Source organism: Vitis riparia, chromosome 4 (genome assembly GCF_004353265.1).
Source record: "Vitis riparia cultivar Riparia Gloire de Montpellier isolate 1030 chromosome 4, EGFV_Vit.rip_1.0, whole genome shotgun sequence".
Classification (NCBI taxonomy): Eukaryota; Viridiplantae; Streptophyta; class Magnoliopsida; order Vitales; family Vitaceae; genus Vitis; species Vitis riparia.
In genome coordinates this window covers 765,480-781,144 of record NC_048434.1, presented here as the reverse complement: position 1 = coordinate 781,144, position 15,665 = coordinate 765,480, and the positions used below count along the sequence as shown (strand labels likewise).

General features: G+C 37.2%; 5 protein-coding genes across 5 annotated transcripts; 4 read left to right on the top strand and 1 right to left on the bottom strand.

Moving 5' to 3' along the window:
• The first annotated feature begins 452 nt into the window (after nt 1–452).
• Nucleotides 453–1,589, top strand: LOC117913605. Its single transcript, XM_034828617.1, has 3 exons — nt 453–692; nt 1,218–1,304; nt 1,393–1,589. The coding sequence occupies exons 1-3, from the start codon at nt 513–515 to the stop codon at nt 1,498–1,500; spliced, it is 375 nt and encodes a 124-aa protein (XP_034684508.1). The 5' UTR covers nt 453–512; the 3' UTR covers nt 1,501–1,589.
• On the top strand, nt 1,589–2,984 carry LOC117912669. The gene is made up of 5 exons (XM_034827356.1): nt 1,589–1,633; nt 1,797–1,958; nt 2,204–2,257; nt 2,367–2,513; nt 2,601–2,984. The coding sequence occupies exons 1-5, from the start codon at nt 1,589–1,591 to the stop codon at nt 2,982–2,984; spliced, it is 792 nt and encodes a 263-aa protein (XP_034683247.1).
• Nucleotides 2,985–3,475: 491 nt separating this feature from the next.
• LOC117912668 lies at nt 3,476–5,846 on the top strand. Its single transcript, XM_034827355.1, has 7 exons — nt 3,476–3,664; nt 4,090–4,176; nt 4,265–4,552; nt 4,679–4,840; nt 4,928–4,981; nt 5,082–5,228; nt 5,469–5,846. The coding sequence occupies exons 1-7, from the start codon at nt 3,476–3,478 to the stop codon at nt 5,844–5,846; spliced, it is 1,305 nt and encodes a 434-aa protein (XP_034683246.1).
• Nucleotides 5,847–7,164: 1,318 nt separating this feature from the next.
• LOC117912667 lies at nt 7,165–7,560 on the top strand. The gene has a single exon (XM_034827354.1). The coding sequence runs from the start codon at nt 7,165–7,167 to the stop codon at nt 7,558–7,560; it is 396 nt and encodes a 131-aa protein (XP_034683245.1).
• Nucleotides 7,561–8,262: 702 nt separating this feature from the next.
• LOC117912586 (protein EARLY FLOWERING 3) lies at nt 8,263–14,883 on the bottom strand. The gene is made up of 5 exons (XM_034827234.1): nt 14,409–14,883; nt 13,888–14,303; nt 12,091–12,965; nt 9,679–9,730; nt 8,263–9,569 (listed from the first exon to the last, which is right to left on the bottom strand). The coding sequence occupies exons 2-5, from the start codon at nt 14,101–14,103 to the stop codon at nt 8,535–8,537; spliced, it is 2,178 nt and encodes a 725-aa protein (XP_034683125.1). The 5' UTR covers nt 14,104–14,303; nt 14,409–14,883; the 3' UTR covers nt 8,263–8,534.
• Between the last annotated feature and the right edge of the window lie 782 nt (nt 14,884–15,665).

The window sequence follows — 15,665 nt, the reverse complement described above, 5'->3', positions numbered from 1 at the left end:
TGCTTAGAGCTACGAGGATAACAAGAATTTGGGAATGAGGTCATTGAAGCTAAATCGAGGGGACCGATTTTTAACTGGGCAGTGTCCAGGTATTGAAGGCTTTCAGTTGGTAAAAGCTAGAATCAAGCACATTTTTTGAAGAAGGCATTTTGGTAATGTTGATATAGGCATGAAGGAGGAAGTTGGAACAGAGGATTGATGCGGTTTTCTGCATGATCATACTTCAGGCTTCGGTCTACATTATCATCCAGCTGTAAGTTGTTGATCATTTCCACATGTAACTGCTAGTATTCTTCATTAATCTGTGACACAATTTGATTAAGATGGAAATGAAATTTGGATGATAAGAAGGTAAATCATGAAATTTGTGTGTATTTCATCTCTCGCTTTCGTTATATTCCAGCGCCTAGAAGCTTTTCACTGGGTTAGAAACATTTGTTTGCCTGCATCTTCTTTGTGTAGAATGCTTGTATGATCAAATGGGTTGATTGGTGTGAGATATATTGTATGAAATGGCTAAAAAGGTTTGTTGTTTTGAGTTGGGATTCAGAGGTGTGGGCATTTTGTTGGGAATGATTTTCATGGGAGTGAGTTATGGGGTTGTTGAGGGTAACTTAGTCGCTGGACAGAAGTCTCTGGAAGTTGGAAGGAATGTAGATGCTCTCAATAGGCATGCAGTGAAAACCATTCAGGTATCATTTCTCCTGCCACATTTTTGAATACTATTTTATGATTCCTGAAATGCTTTTACTTCATAGCCCATAATAAATCTTGAATTGAGAAGATGAAATGCCTCAAAACTGTTTTACACATGTTACTTGACTGGCCAAGTTGGGGATTTGGTGAACTAGTTCTATACTCCTCCCCCACTTCCACATAAAAGGAGCTGCTGAGATTAGAATGTATCTCATCTAAAGTGCTTGGATGAAGTGAATTCTTTGGGTAAACAAAAGGAGAAGGTAAAATTTAGCAATGCATATATGCCTTAGAATGTGAGTTACCAAAGTTGGTTTAGATAGAATGGAATGGCAATACAGGACACTCTATTGACTTGACTTGGCTTGAGTAGTGCTTTGTATATGTACGGGATAGAGGGAAATACCGAAATAGGGCCAATGCGCTTGGTCTGATAGAAAAGTTACAGAACTCTGTTTTTACATTATACAAGTTCACGGAGTTTGGCATCACTAACCATTCTCAGAGTATATTACCTGTAGAGTGAAGATGGGGATGTCATTGACTGCATTGACATTTACAAGCAGCCCGCTTTTGATCATCCTGCTCTAAAGAACCACACCATCCAGGTATGCGTTAAAAGAATTCTTAGTTATTCCTTCTTTAAATGAATATGACATCCTCTTTTGATTCAAATGCATTGGTTTTCTTATTCAGATGACACCTAGTTATGATCCAACAACAGAGACAAGGGCAGAAACCATAGCAGCAAAGCTTGGAGGCAGGGAAAGAGAGTCTTCCAGGACTGTTACATCACAGCTATGACAGAAAAGTGGAAGCTGCCCTAAGGGAACAATCCCAGTCCTAAGGATCCAAAACAAAGACCTACTAAAATCAGATTCAGTTGGAGAATATGGAAGAAAGAAACAACCAGGATTTACCAATGAGCTTACACTGGGTAATGACAGTGAAAATTCATATCTTCAACGAGCAAATCACTCGGTATGCACCCTAGTTATTCCATTTTCATGTGAATATATTATAGTCAGAAGCCAATATATGAAGTTCACTACTTTTTCAGTTCCTTCTGTGTGTTCCTAACTCATTGTAACTTGAATCAGAAGGCAGTATTGCTTACAGAAGGCTTCAATTATTCAGGCGGTAAAGGAGATATCCAAGTTTTCAACCCTTATGTTGAGTCTGATGATGAGTACAGTACTTCTCAAGTTTGCCTAAAGCATGGGCCTTATTATGCTTATGAGAGTGTTGAATCCGGATGGGCGGTTAGTAGTCTCTTCAACCTATCTCCAATTCCTCTTAATTCTACACCCGTTATGTAAGAAGTTATTTTATGTTTAATAAAATTTTTAGAACTTTGAAACTAATGACTTTGGCTTTGGCTTCAGCTTCTGCTCCTTGCTAAAGCCAAAAGCAGGAAATTATCCCAGCCGACCCCTTGACCGTATTTGTCTGTGGTCTTTTACACTGAAAGCTTATACTAGATTCACAAATTTTTAATACCTTTCAGGTAAATCCAAGTGTTTACGGGGACAGAAAGACTCGATTGTTTGTGTATTGGACTGTAAGCTGCCTACTGTCAACCATAGAATCACTCACCTAAATTTGATCTTTAACTTAAAATTAGGCCTAATAATGAAATGTGATATCTGTTTTCTGCATGTATATATCAGGCTGATGCTTCAAAGACAACAGGTTGTTTCGATCTCACCTGCCCGGGTTTTATTCAAACCAGTAGTGAGATTGCTCTTGGTGCAGCAATCTATCCAATCTCAGTCCCCAGAGGGCTCCCTTCTCAAATAACAATTTATATCTATAAGGTCAAGATAAATCTCCTTGATTGAAGATCGAGGGTTTGATCATAAATTACTCACACTATCTTCTTATCATCTTGTTTTTGGTGATAGGATCCATACACAAATAACTGGTGGGTGCAATATGGAGGGAAAATCAACATAGGGTATTGGCCTCACAAGCTGTTCAAGATGCTAAGTTATGGGGCAGAAGTTGTTGAATGGGGAGGTGAAGTGTACAGCTCAAAGATAGGGAATTCTCCTCCTCCCCACACTGCAACAGCCATGGGAAGTGGAAAATTTCCTGGCCCAATCTTTGGCTCAGGGTGCGTAAGAAGAATGCGGGTTCGAGAAAATATTGCTCCCTTGAAAATCCCCGAGCGGGTTTTTACTTATGCAGACGAGTATGAGTGTTATGATGTTTATTATGTTGGAGATTATATTGACGATCCTGAATTCTATTATGGAGGTCCTGGTAAGAACCCCATGTGCCCATGAAGGGATACTTGCAGATGATCAATGGAGTTGTTTACTGTAACATTTTTCTTGCTTTTATTATGATTTTTATTATATAACAACCTTTTTCCTATTGAAATATTGTCAAAGATTTTAAAAGGAAACCCCAAAAAAAGGTGCTGGTTTAGTATACATTGCAGACGCAGTTGGAAAGACAATATATGGCATAGGCATCAGAGGATAATATGCAAGGAAAGAGAAAATAAGGATTTACTCAATTGAGAAAATATGGAGCATAGGATGTATGTGTGCAAACAAAAGGAAGATTTGCAAGAAAACTATCCTTAAGTATTCCTTTTGTATCATTTACCAAAAAGTTGACTTTCTATCTGAGTATTTTTATATTCCTTTTATGCTCGTGTACAATTGGAAGTATATCATCTGGCATTCAGAGAAAGATTCATGCAGGTTGACTGTATATATTGTTGCTAATGAGCCTGAGAGAGAGAGAGAGAGAGAGAGAGAGAGAGAGAATGGGCAAAAGGGTTTCTTCTTCTTCTTCTTGGTTGGGAATAGAAAATGTGTTTCTTTTGTTGGGAATAGGTTTGATTGTTTTTAGTAATGGAGTGTATGGGATGTCCAAAGAAAGAAAAGCTTCCATGGAAATGGAAATTGACAGAAAATTGAAGCTTCTAAACAAGCCTGCAGTCAAGAGCATTCAGGTATCTTTTCTATCATCATCTTCCAATCCTCTCATCAACCGAGTTGGTAACTTGACTTCAGTGTGTAAGTGAAAGTCCGGTAAACCAATCCAACTCATTCAAAATCAATCACATTTATATTTTTTATTAAGAATTATAAACATATTTTAAACTTCAAATTTGAGTTATTTTTAAAAATAAATTGCAGTCGAAGCTTAAATTAATATGCATCCAATTTATCATCTAAATTAAATCAAATCAACCTCAAGCAAGCTAACCGATCATGTCGTTCAACTATAGTTGCAATCTAATCTGCATAAGACGATATCTTGGTCAGAACTTCTATGGAGCTTTCAATAGAAGATTCGATATTTAGCATGAAAATCGGACAGAGAAATTTCTGGTTTATGGTATGAATAGAAAATTAATTTTATGGTTGGTTGTAGAGTGAAGATGGAGATATTATCGACTGTGTTGACATTCACAAGCAACCCGCTTTAGATCATCCTGCACTGAAAAAGCACGTTATTCAGGTTTGTCTCTGTCATTGCTCCTTTCCCTGCTTTATTATTCTAACTCGGTATCTCATTTGTTACCTGTTTGTTTCTTGAGAAAATGTAGATGGCACCCAATTATGTCCCAGAAGGGGTGTCTCCAGCAATGAAGAAAGAGTCTTCCAAAGCTGGAGGGTCTGAGGTGAAACAGATTTGGCAAAGAAGTGGAAGTTGTCCGAAGGGAACAATTCCCATTCGTAGAATCCAAAAAAAGGACCTGTTGAGAGCTGCTTCTCTTCAACACTTTGGGAGGAAGCCCCCTTCCCATCCTTTCCAAGAAAATACTATTAAACCTGACAAATCATTAGGTCCTAACGGCACAGATGTCCCAGTCGGTCCCGAAACCAATCGATCTGTAAGCACAGTTTAAGCTTTTAGATTAATTGGTAACTCAACATGGTATCAGAGCTTTGATTAACTAGAGGTCCCGGGTTGTTTATATAATCTAACTTCGAACATTTTATGATCTTTCTTGAATCAGAAAGCGGTCCTACTTTCCTATGAATACCAATTTTTAGGAGCGAGCGGGGCGATTAATGTCTGGAAGCCAACAGTTGATTTACCTGATGATTACAGTAGTGGTCAAATTTGGCTGAAGAGCGGCAACCTGTCAAATTATGATAGTGTGGAATCAGGATGGGTGGTTAGTCAAAATTAATATACATATCACATCAATACCAAATTTTTCTCTACAAAATTGAAAAAATCTAGTATCTTTTTGGTTTTTCAGGTGTACCCGGCCTTATACGGCAATGATCAGCCTCGATCGTTCATACACTGGACTGTAAGCTACTGCTAACAAAATGAGAAGAACAAGTTCCAAGCAATAAAGTTGTGCTTACTACTTATTCCATTCTTTCTTGTTTTGGAATTTTTTTTTGTAGAGTGATGCATATCATACTACAGGTTGCTTTGACCTCACCTGTGCAGGGTTTGTGCAAACTAACAACAAAATATCATTTGGCACGGCTTTGGACCCCGTGTCGGTTGCATCGGGACCGCAATACGAGATTGGTGTTAGCATTTATATGGTAATAGCTTTTTTCATTTCAGCCTTTATTAACTTGATATATGTTAGGGTGGAACAATGTCGCTCTTAAGTCTAAAAAGAGATGATTCAAATAATAGCTTTTTAAACTTAGTCACGAAGTATAATGTCAAATGTTATAAAAAGTTTGGATGATCTTTAAACCCAATCCAACAGTAGTTTAGTTTAAGTTCTCATTGGCTTAATATGGTGTGAGTGGTTACAATCAATTATTTGAATGCAGGATCCGGTCACTTCTAACTGGTGGTTAGACTACGGATCTGAGACCAAAGTAGGGTATTGGCCAGGCACCCTTTTTGACAATTTAAAGTTCAGTGCCATAGTGGCTGAATGGGGAGGAGAAGTTTATAGCTCAAGGGTGTTGAACTCTCAGGCCAATCACACCACAACACAAATGGGGAGTGGAGCTTTTCCAACTAGCCTCTATGGCATTGCATCCTATGTTGCTCGCATTAGGGACTTGGATTTTTCTCTTCAATGGAAGTATCCGGTAGATAAAGAAACTTATGTATCTGAGCTTCAATGCTATAATACCTTTAATGCTCTGAGCGGACCAGGGGACGAACCACGATTATTTTTTGGAGGGTCTGGTCATTGTTGAGGATTGAATTTCATAGTTGTTATTGCTTGTTGAATGGTATTGAGAACTCTTTCATCTACTTTGAATAAAGCAATGTCTCTCATTTTGGTTTTTGGATTTTTGATCATTAGTCATTTGATTTGGTTTTGATTCATTATAAATGTAAGCTTGGTGTATATTGTGTACTCATGTCTTAATAGGATTATTTTTGCAATCAACAAAATCAAAACTTTTAACTTCTTTACCTATACATGCAAGATATGTTCTCTAGAGGCCCGGTCGAAAATTAGGAAGTGATTTGAATTTTCAATGGTCAACAAATATGGGAATTTTCATTACCTTCTTCACATCAATATCCATGCATATTGATTGTGTTAATATCTACAAGGAATCTGCTTTTAATCTTCCTTTCTTAAAAACCATAAAATACAGGTCAAATTCTAATTTGTTAATCCTATGTTTGGTTTTTAGAAAATTTGAAAGAAACTATGTGAAAAAAATAAATAAAGAGAAAGAATAATGGAAAAAAAATAAAAACAAAAGAAAATAAAAAATAGATTTAAAATTAATAAATTATTTTAAATTTATTTCACTTATTTTTCTTATTTCGTATAAAGATTAAATAATTTAAAAATATATCGTTTTTTAAATAATTTTAATTATATATGATTTTGTTTACATTTTGGTACACTAAATAAAAATTATTTTTCTTAATATTTTTTCCTTTCTTTAATACTTTTTAGAAAAGGATGATATGGTAACGTAGAGATAACGATGAGGATTACCTTATGTCTGTGATGGAAATCCGAAAAAGGTCATAAAATAAGGTTTTGAAAAATCCAATTGGAAACTCAAAAATAAAAATCAGTTTTCTCTGACTTATTTTTGTAAAGAAATGCTTCCAATCATTTTGAAATGATTCTTTACCCCACTCAGAATCCTCTGGGAATCCCCTCCCAATCAGCTATTTAAAATTATCTTCATAAATATTCTACATCACGAAGATTATGCCTCAGATAGAAATTTAAAATATAAATACAATGGGCGAGATATCAAACAATCATACAAGAATTTCCTTTTTTGGACTGTAAGTTGGGACTAACATGTATTCTTCTTGGTAATGGTTTGTGGGTGTTCAGGGTGGCAACAACGCAGGCTGCTATATTTTTCAATGCCCTGGCTTTGTTCACCTACATTGGGAAGGAGACAGGGGCCTCAGTTTACTAACGACTTGACAAACAGAAAGTCCTTCTCTTCGCCATATTTCTGGCAATATACGACGTATTCATCTGCTTCCAATTGTTGCAACCATGTTTGTCATTTTTTCGGGTTTTGAGGAATGTTCGAGGACAAGGAGAGTACAAATTGGTGGCTCCTGGTGCAAGCAGAGCCAGTGGGATACTGGACAACCACCCTGTTCACCAGCTTGAGTCACCGGGCTGAGGCGTTGGCTTGGGGAGGCAAGGTCATAAACTCAGCTCACATGGGAGCACATGGGCAACACACGCAGACAGACATGGGTAGCGGTCATTTCCTTCCGATGGGTAACCTGAGGGCCAGTTTCATCAGAGGTATCCAAGTTATAGATGACAAGTTTTTCACTAGAATACTATGGTTTCTGGTGCCAAATATAACGAACAAAAATTGCTATGACGAGAATGAGGGAGAAGTGTCTGCTGACTGGGGCTGGTTTTTATACTGTGCGGGGTCTGGAGGGTGGCTTGACTGTAAATGAATAGCATCAGTATCAAATCCAAAGTGATTATGAATAAAGTGAAGGTTGAGTTTGAGAATTCTGAATTTTGGAGTTTTGTTAGAAGGATGTCCTAATCCTAGAAGGCTGGAAGTACGACGACCCTCTTATGTAAAGTCACAAACCCATATTCCAAATCAGCTGGGCGGGGTATCTTCCTTTTCGAACCAGGCAAAAGCCCGTAAAATGGACCACTACATTGACAGAGCATCAACCTCCATGAACAAAATGCATTCTGAGAAGGGAGTGGATCCACACAACAACTCTCAGTGAGGACATCAGGTGAAATTTTGAAAGAGATGATCATGTATTGAGGGTTGTTAAGTGGATATCAATGATTTGATTCCAGGACAACCAGAAGCAAATCTTGGCCTCTCGACCAACTAGGCAGAGAAAAATCAGCAAGGGGAGATGATCATCGCTCTCCATTCTCCCACTAGAATCCTTTAAGAAACATAGAAAAAAAAAACAAATACCAATTTGGAGTGGAAGGTCTCTTCCTGAACAATCCCTTGAGTTGCAGACCTTTTCCTTCGAACTTCTTGTACAGAGACTGGCTACAGCATACAGCAGTCTTTCCATCAATGCAAAACCTGACAACCCACTGGGGTTAGAGTCGCTGTTAAAAGGTAGGGGTCAATTGAAGATACATAGATAACAGACGAGTGTTGAAAAAAGAAACCCTTTTCCTAAATCAAGCAGCGACTAATGCCCGCTCTGCCTAAAACCAACCGAAAACAGGAAGGACAATATATTGATATAACATTGATTTCATATGATCTTCAAGGAAACATATCTACATATGAATAACCTATAATCAGATCATAAAATGAAAATCCCGTTACAAGATATCATACCAAAAAGGAGTACAGAGAGGATAACCAAACATTACAACAGTTAGATGAGCACAAGATGATTCACCGAATGAGATTCATAATTTTATGCCACATTATGAACTAAGTAGAGTCCAACTGTTTTCTCTCGTCTTGTATGGACTGGAAAATTCTTGCAGCCGACTCTGTTGCAGATCTAGGGTTGTGAGGTACAACTCTGATCACTCGTGTTGGCTGATCAGTACCATTAGGCTGGGGATCTCCTGCTGGAACGGCAGCAGGAGCCATAGGAAACAGAGGAAGCGGGTCTCTTCCTTCAGCAGTGTCACCTGTCCCAACTTGTTGCTCTCTCTCGCTTGGACTACTGGCTGTGCTTCCTTGGAACTCACTGTCCTTCGACATTGGAAACTTCACACCTTGTGGAATAGCTCTCTTTGGGGTTGGCACATTACATGAGTTCTGATGTTGCATGTTAAAGCTGGCTCCTCCACCTGATAACTGACCACTTTGACTGAGTGAACCATGTCCAGCAAACCGATTCATTTGTTCAACAGCTGAACCTGAGATGGTTGGGTGGTTCATCACTGACATGCCATATGGGGGAAAATAACCATGACCAATGGGAGGAGTACCAGGATGAACACCGATTCCTTGATGATGATGAGATGCTGGAACCCCATATGCTGGATTGATGAAGCTACCTGTCATGGGAGCTGGCCCCATTGGTCCACATCCTCCACAAACTGTGCTCATGAATCCAGGGCCAGGATATGGCTTGTACACAAGTCCTTCAGAAGGGCTCATTACAGGAACCAACCATTGATGCCCAGGAGGTTGAGGGTAACACCAAGGACCCATTTTGCTATCAGTGGGCGCAGGTGCTGGTGGTGGATTTCCTATATAAGGCCCATAATTTGAAGGTGGATTACCATTTTTCACAGATGGAAGATGTGTCTTCCCAACTGCATTTTCCGCAGAACATTCCAATTGATCGCTTGCCCTCTCATAATCATCTTTGTGCATGACCATATTTGGCGGTGGTTTTACAACATATTCCAATGGTAGTTTCTTTGCAGGAGAGCTCTTTAAAGATGGTTTGCCCAAATAAGCACTCTCATCGACCATAAGATGTGGTGATCCAGCAATTAATCTCTGAACCTGTTTGAATATGAAGGATTAAGTTCAAACTGAATTTTTCAAAATCTACAGGATATATACAGGAATAATGCCAGATCATTCTAGAATCTGTGGACAGAAACTGCCTTACTTTTATCAGTCTGTGCAACTCGAACACTTGTACAGCAAATACTCTTTGTTGACTGTGCAGAGTAACAGGAATTAATTAAAAAAATCACATGATATTGGTAAATTCGATGCATATACAACTGCATGTAGAGCGATAATCAACCAGGCACATGCACTATCAGGCATTATATGGTATCATTTTAACAAGACTATCATACAATCCAAATCTACCACATGCGGAAGCTTCGAAAATGGTTGAATAGGTTGAATTGATTCTCCAACTTCCATTGGGTTATCCTCCCTCTATTATAAAGCTATTTAGGTTCTTGTTTGGGTGATCTAATGAATAAATTTGTTTTATTGGTTCTGTTGCAGGTGAAATAGTGCGGACAGCAAACCTAAACCATTTTCTAATCAAGAAGATGTGGGAACAGGATCTACAACGCACAAAATAGCAACCTATCTTCTCAAATGTCTCCAAGTCCTCAAACCTCTCCCTAACTCTACATGCTATCACCCTATACAGCAGTCATTGCACTCCATTGTCATTAGGATTGTAATGAAAATGATTTAATCAAACACAAGAAAGTAAAATATGGGCATAGAAATACTATTACACTAGTGATGAACATAAAAAAATTTATGGCTTACAAATCCAGATCTTCGACATATTTCCCAACCACAATCATTTTTGCAAGTATTTCAAATGTTATATTCAGTACAACAAATTATATGGAAACATGGAAGCTAAATGCAAGAAGAAGCAGATTCAAAGATAAAAGCAAAATTCTTTTTCTTTTTGCATTTCTAGTCTTTTACAGATTTCTTTAAAAAATTAAAGAATCAATTCATTAACGACTATGAAAATTTACAGCACGTAGAGTACAGGTGGGGCAAATCATAATCTAAAGAACAAATATAAAAAAGAGTATGAATCTCAACCCCACAAAACCCTCAAATTAGAAGCCATCAAGATACTATTGAGACCATACTCTTTGCCACCATGTCCCCCAAATAATTTCAAATTGTCAAAATTCCTCTTCCCAAAAGGAAAAATAGCTCCAAGGATTATCCTTCACAATTTGTTGCCCTTTTTGTTCGTCCAAAAGGGCAGAGGACACCAAATGAAGAGATGATCCATCTTCTCATGGTTTGCCAGCACAAAGCACCTCAACAAGGGAAGTCCATCTCCCTGCTAGAAGATGATTGATCATTAAAATTTTGTAAGGGCTGTCAATAATTAAAAAACGGTCACCTTTGAGGGGACTGCAGGACCCCACACCGTGAGATCTCCTCTCCCAAGCCATACTAACAACTCTTATACTCAAGACGATAAAATATTCTATACTCCTATTGTAATAATATTTAATATGATGTTCAACAATCCAATCCAGCTTTGAATTCTGAGAAAAGGAGGAAGAAACAATCCCAAGAAATACAAACCTTCTGCAGCTCCCAAAGACTCATTAAGATTACCTAATCATTTCCCAGTACAACAATCACAGTTCCTCCAAGGCAATTAACACTTTCTAAAATTCACACTAAATGGATCATGGCGCTACAATCTATATAGACATAGAAAATATTCCAAGTTCCTACCAAATGCCTCTTACAATCATCTATCTTAACTGTTTTTCACTACCCCAAAAGGACCTAATCATATTTCCCAAGAACACTGTTTCTATTCAACTTGTTTAATTTCATCAAACCCTTGTACCAAACACACATTAGCCATTCATCTTTCAAAAATATTTGACTGTTAATTGGGGGCAAGCGCATTGGCTCATATGTAACTTTCCATGATTTGATTGTAACTACTTGTCAGTTCTAAAGCCTGCCATTAATAAAAAATTTGTTACTTGTTTAATATGAAGGTTGAATTGTTTCTGCATGTTTTGTGCGGCAATTGAGACATTTCTGCAATTTTCTCATTTATAATACATTATTCCATTATTAAAAAATGAAGCATCATCAAGATAAAGCCTGAGACCTTGAAAGTTTTTCAATAATTAGATGCTATTATTCAGTAAACTCACAAAAGTTTCACAAGGCAACCCAAAAAAGTCAAAGTACTTATTGACAAGCATGGATATTTAAAAGAAAAAGAGATATCACGAGGCTTAAGTCTGTAGCCATAATAATTTTTTTTGTAGGTAGATATTATCATCGAGTATATTAAGAAAATTTTAACAAGGCAACCTCAAATAAAATCAGTCAAATCAAGAGGTTAAGATCACCTATTAACAAAGATGGATATTTTGACAAGGAAAAAAAATGAGGTACCCTGAAGCTTAAGTCTAGCCATGACATTTTTTTCACTAAGTCAATACTGTCATTCAGTATACCGAGAAAAGTTTCACAAGGCAACCTCAATTATGATAAGCCAAAAGCATCACAATGAAGTAGCCATTAATAGAAGGGTATGGAAACTTACTTGACAATTGCTCTTCTCGCTTTCCAAAAATGTTTCTGACCTATTATTCCTACCACATCATCAGGTGTTATATCCAAGCCTGACATAGAATCCACCATGGAGGTCTCAGATAAGTCATCATTTGTGTCTACATTTCCCTTTTGTAATGTACCACATGTCTTGTCTCCACGACATGCACCATCATTATCTGGTTCACTAGGACTACCAAGACCATCTCCTGAATATGAACTACTTCTTACCCTAGAAGCGTTCCGTGCATCTCTTGCAGTCTCAACTGAAACACAATCAACATGATCAGGTTCTCCTAATTGTGCCCCTGCTCTATTCCCTTGTAGTAAACAACCATCAGTATCATGTAAGCTGCTAAAATTAGCTGATGATTGATCCCGAAAATCTTCACTTGAAGGTTTATTGACTTGCTTCATAGATTCATCAATTTTTTCTTTAGTTGACAGATTTGAGGCAGATTTTTCTGAGTACTCCCTACTTGACACATAATCTTTCCGATTCACATCACCCTGGCTCCTCATGTCTTGTCTCACATTAAGACCATTGGAGCTAGTTCGTTTTAGTTCCTTCTCACAAGCATTTTGGAGATTTATTGAATGACCCAAACAAGTTGAGCTGCTGGGAGTAAGTATTTCCCTATCTATGCTGTTCTGGTTTCTACCATGAAATTCTGTCCCTGAGTGAACAAATATAGGAACTCTAAAATCATCTTCATCTCCTTGCTTCTTTCTCTGCTCAAATTGAGCCAATGGAGTGTTCAAAATCACTGCATCAGAATGGCGAGCATGAAGCTTCTCTGGCAGATGCGTTGGAGTTGAGGGAGATATGTGATGCGGAAAAAACACACCTCTTTCATGGCCACTTCCCTGCAACCATAAATTGCTATAGCAATCAAGAACAACAATAAGATTTCTTCTTTGAATAAAAACATTAACTGACAGATCTTGTCCCTTCATAAAATTCTTTAGAAAAATCAAAAGAGAATATTGTAAAATAGGAACAGGCAGGAAAAACAAGAACAAGACCCCATCTGTGAACTACAACAGAGATGACAACTATTGCCGATCACAAAGCCAGTTAAGAGCTTTACAGACCCCACCACACCAACAAACTAATAAAAAATTAAAATACAAACAGATAAACAACTTGCCCCTCAAAACAGTTGCTTTGCTTGCCATTGACTTCCAAAAAGAGTGCCAACTAAAAATTACTGTAACATAAAACATTTTGTACACTAAGCTGAATTAGTCCCAAATATACTCTAAATAACAAGAAAGCCAAAATCAATTGCTGATCAATTTTCCAGACTAAGTTAAGGGAGTAATATCCTTCGGTTGAGGAGCAATGATTCTTGGGTATGGATTTAGGTGTCCCATTTGGGAGAGGTCCCAAATAAAAAGCAAGGTTAACTGTGCTGCACAGAAGCTGCTTAACAATGTAAGTGAGCAATGAGCCTGAGAAAAATGCAAAAACGATACCCAAAATCCTAGAATGAACATAAAGATCCAATATTTATTCGGAACAAGCAAATCAATATTATAGCAAATGTCAAGGCTAGAACCATACAATCCCTAAATTTCCCCTTTAGACAACCTCTGATCCTGATATGAAATCTAGGTCACATGTCGATCCATTAATTAAAACTGAAATCAATCAAAACGACAGAACAAAACTCAATCTTCTCCTTCAAAAACAGAAAACAACCGCATCATAACATAAACCAGTTAAGAAGCCTTAACAAAATGGACAAAGAATATGAAGATATAACCATGAAATCCTCAAAGTTACCTGACTCGATGACGCCGGAGGCACCAAGTTGCTAGCGTTGTTAGACTTGAGAGGCATGACACCAGGATTGCACCTCTGAGATGGTACACTAAGCTGTTCATAGAGAGCCATCTTGTTTCTTGGAGGTGCTCTTGGCCCTCTTTTCTCTGTATCATTAACATGAAGCCTTGGGAACATAGGCCCCATGATCTTTTCCTCGTCTTTCCCTCTCTTCATTCTTTCTCTTTATATATCACCCTCAGTTCAACACAAAACCCCAAATACAAAAGCTAGTTTCCCCATGAAATTCGCTTCCAAATCCCATAACCTAGAACCATCTGCAGACACCCAAAATTGACACAAAACCACATAACAAAATCGGTTCTTTTCCCTGAGTATTCCAGCAATTTGTGAAGAACCTCCAAAACCAAAGCTCACTAGCAGATAACAAAAATTAGACAAATTCAGATACCAAAACCAATTCTCTTTCTCGAAAATTAACCTAAATCAGACCTCCAAAACGAAAACCCACTTGCACATACCCAGAATTTCGCAAACCCAGAAGCCAAAATCGATTCTCCACCTCCGAAATTGAGAGAAAATCGACGAACAAAACAACGATTAAACCAAAACCCACTTACAGAAAGCTGGAAACACGCAAACCCAGGTACCAAAATCGGCTCTTTTCCTTGGAAATTGCACCAATTCCTCAATAACCGGGTTGACCTAATTGGGGTGGAAAGGCGCTCTGTAGCTGAAAATGATGAAGAGAACAGATAAAGAAACAAAAACTAGCGACGATGCAGGAAATAAAAGAACGAATAAGAACGGAGAAAAAGAGAGAGAAACGAGAACAGATTCTATGAGAAAAAGACGGTGTATTGGTGTGGCTTATTTAGGGATTCCTTAGAAGATGATTCACGCTCATCTGCAAAAGGGGGAAAAAGGCAAAAAGTGCTTCGGTGTGGGCCATGTTTGGATAGAACTGGAAACACCCGTGTTGGCATAGAAATTTTTGCGCTAGATTGGGAGATCTGTGACCAAAATACAAAGGGCAATAACCATGAATTTGGTCTTTTTGTCCAAGTCATCCCCTTTGATCTGCATACTCTTTCTTGCCCTGTCCCTCTCCATGTGGGCCACTTTCAGCATGTGCTTTGTCTTAAAGATTTTTTTTTTTTCCTTTCTAAGAGTAAAAATAATTTTTTTTCTAGGTTTTTTTTTAACGAAAATATAGGCATGTAAATATGGGTATGTTTTTTCTTGATGGAAATATAAGGTTGTTTGATACAAAAACAGTTATCAGAAAATCATTTTTTTAAATTATTTTCGGAATCAAATTTTTATTTGAAAATTGAAATATAAAATATATTTTTTTAAACCTAGTCTCCATGCAAGTATGGCAGCTTACTATTAATTCGCCTTAAATTAATTTTAAAAAATAATTTACTTTCATAATAAATTTTCAAAAACTATTTTCTATCAAAAGCAAATAAAAAAATATAGTCGATACAAGTATTTTTGAAAATAAAGAATAGTTTTTTAACTTAAAAAACATATTTGCTATACTTATGGTATAAAACAGTTTCTTTTATAATTTATTTTAAAAATAATTTGTTTTTCAAAATAAATTTAAAATATTTTTATTTATTTTTTTACAAAATATTTTGAGTAATAATTAAAAGAAAGACAAATACTCTTAAAACCTTTTTATTATGCATAAATATAAGATTCGTGGTAGTGATTTTAGGAAATACTTTTACAATGGGAAATGATTTTATAAAACATTTCTAATATTT

What these genes read in the sequence shown, in the direction of transcription:
- LOC117913605 (XM_034828617.1), top strand. Translation starts at nt 513, where the DNA reads ATGGCTAAAAAGGTTTGTTGTTTTGAGTTGGGATTCAGAGGTGTGGGC. An exon ending in ATGCAGTGAAAACCATTCAG is followed by an intron (nt 693 to 1,217) that starts GTATCATTTCTC and finishes TATTACCTGTAG; the next exon opens with AGTGAAGATGGGGATGTCAT. An exon ending in TAAAGAACCACACCATCCAG is followed by an intron (nt 1,305 to 1,392) that starts GTATGCGTTAAA and finishes TTTCTTATTCAG; the next exon opens with ATGACACCTAGTTATGATCC.
- LOC117912669 (XM_034827356.1), top strand. Translation starts at nt 1,589, where the DNA reads ATGGAAGAAAGAAACAACCAGGATTTACCAATGAGCTTACACTGG. An exon ending in GTGTTGAATCCGGATGGGCG is followed by an intron (nt 1,959 to 2,203) that starts GTTAGTAGTCTC and finishes AATACCTTTCAG; the next exon opens with GTAAATCCAAGTGTTTACGG. An exon ending in TAACAATTTATATCTATAAG is followed by an intron (nt 2,514 to 2,600) that starts GTCAAGATAAAT and finishes TTTTGGTGATAG; the next exon opens with GATCCATACACAAATAACTG.
- LOC117912668 (XM_034827355.1), top strand. Translation starts at nt 3,476, where the DNA reads ATGGGCAAAAGGGTTTCTTCTTCTTCTTCTTGGTTGGGAATAGAAAAT. An exon ending in CTGCAGTCAAGAGCATTCAG is followed by an intron (nt 3,665 to 4,089) that starts GTATCTTTTCTA and finishes GGTTGGTTGTAG; the next exon opens with AGTGAAGATGGAGATATTAT. An exon ending in TGAAAAAGCACGTTATTCAG is followed by an intron (nt 4,177 to 4,264) that starts GTTTGTCTCTGT and finishes GAGAAAATGTAG; the next exon opens with ATGGCACCCAATTATGTCCC.
- LOC117912667 (XM_034827354.1), top strand. Translation starts at nt 7,165, where the DNA reads ATGTTCGAGGACAAGGAGAGTACAAATTGGTGGCTCCTGGTGCAAGCA.
- LOC117912586 (XM_034827234.1), bottom strand. Translation starts at nt 14,103, where the DNA reads ATGAAGAGAGGGAAAGACGAGGAAAAGATCATGGGGCCTATGTTCCCA. An exon ending in CTCCGGCGTCATCGAGTCAG is followed by an intron (nt 12,966 to 13,887) that starts GTAACTTTGAGG and finishes TTATGGTTGCAG; the next exon opens with GGAAGTGGCCATGAAAGAGG. An exon ending in GCGAGAAGAGCAATTGTCAA is followed by an intron (nt 9,731 to 12,090) that starts GTAAGTTTCCAT and finishes TACTCTGCACAG; the next exon opens with TCAACAAAGAGTATTTGCTG.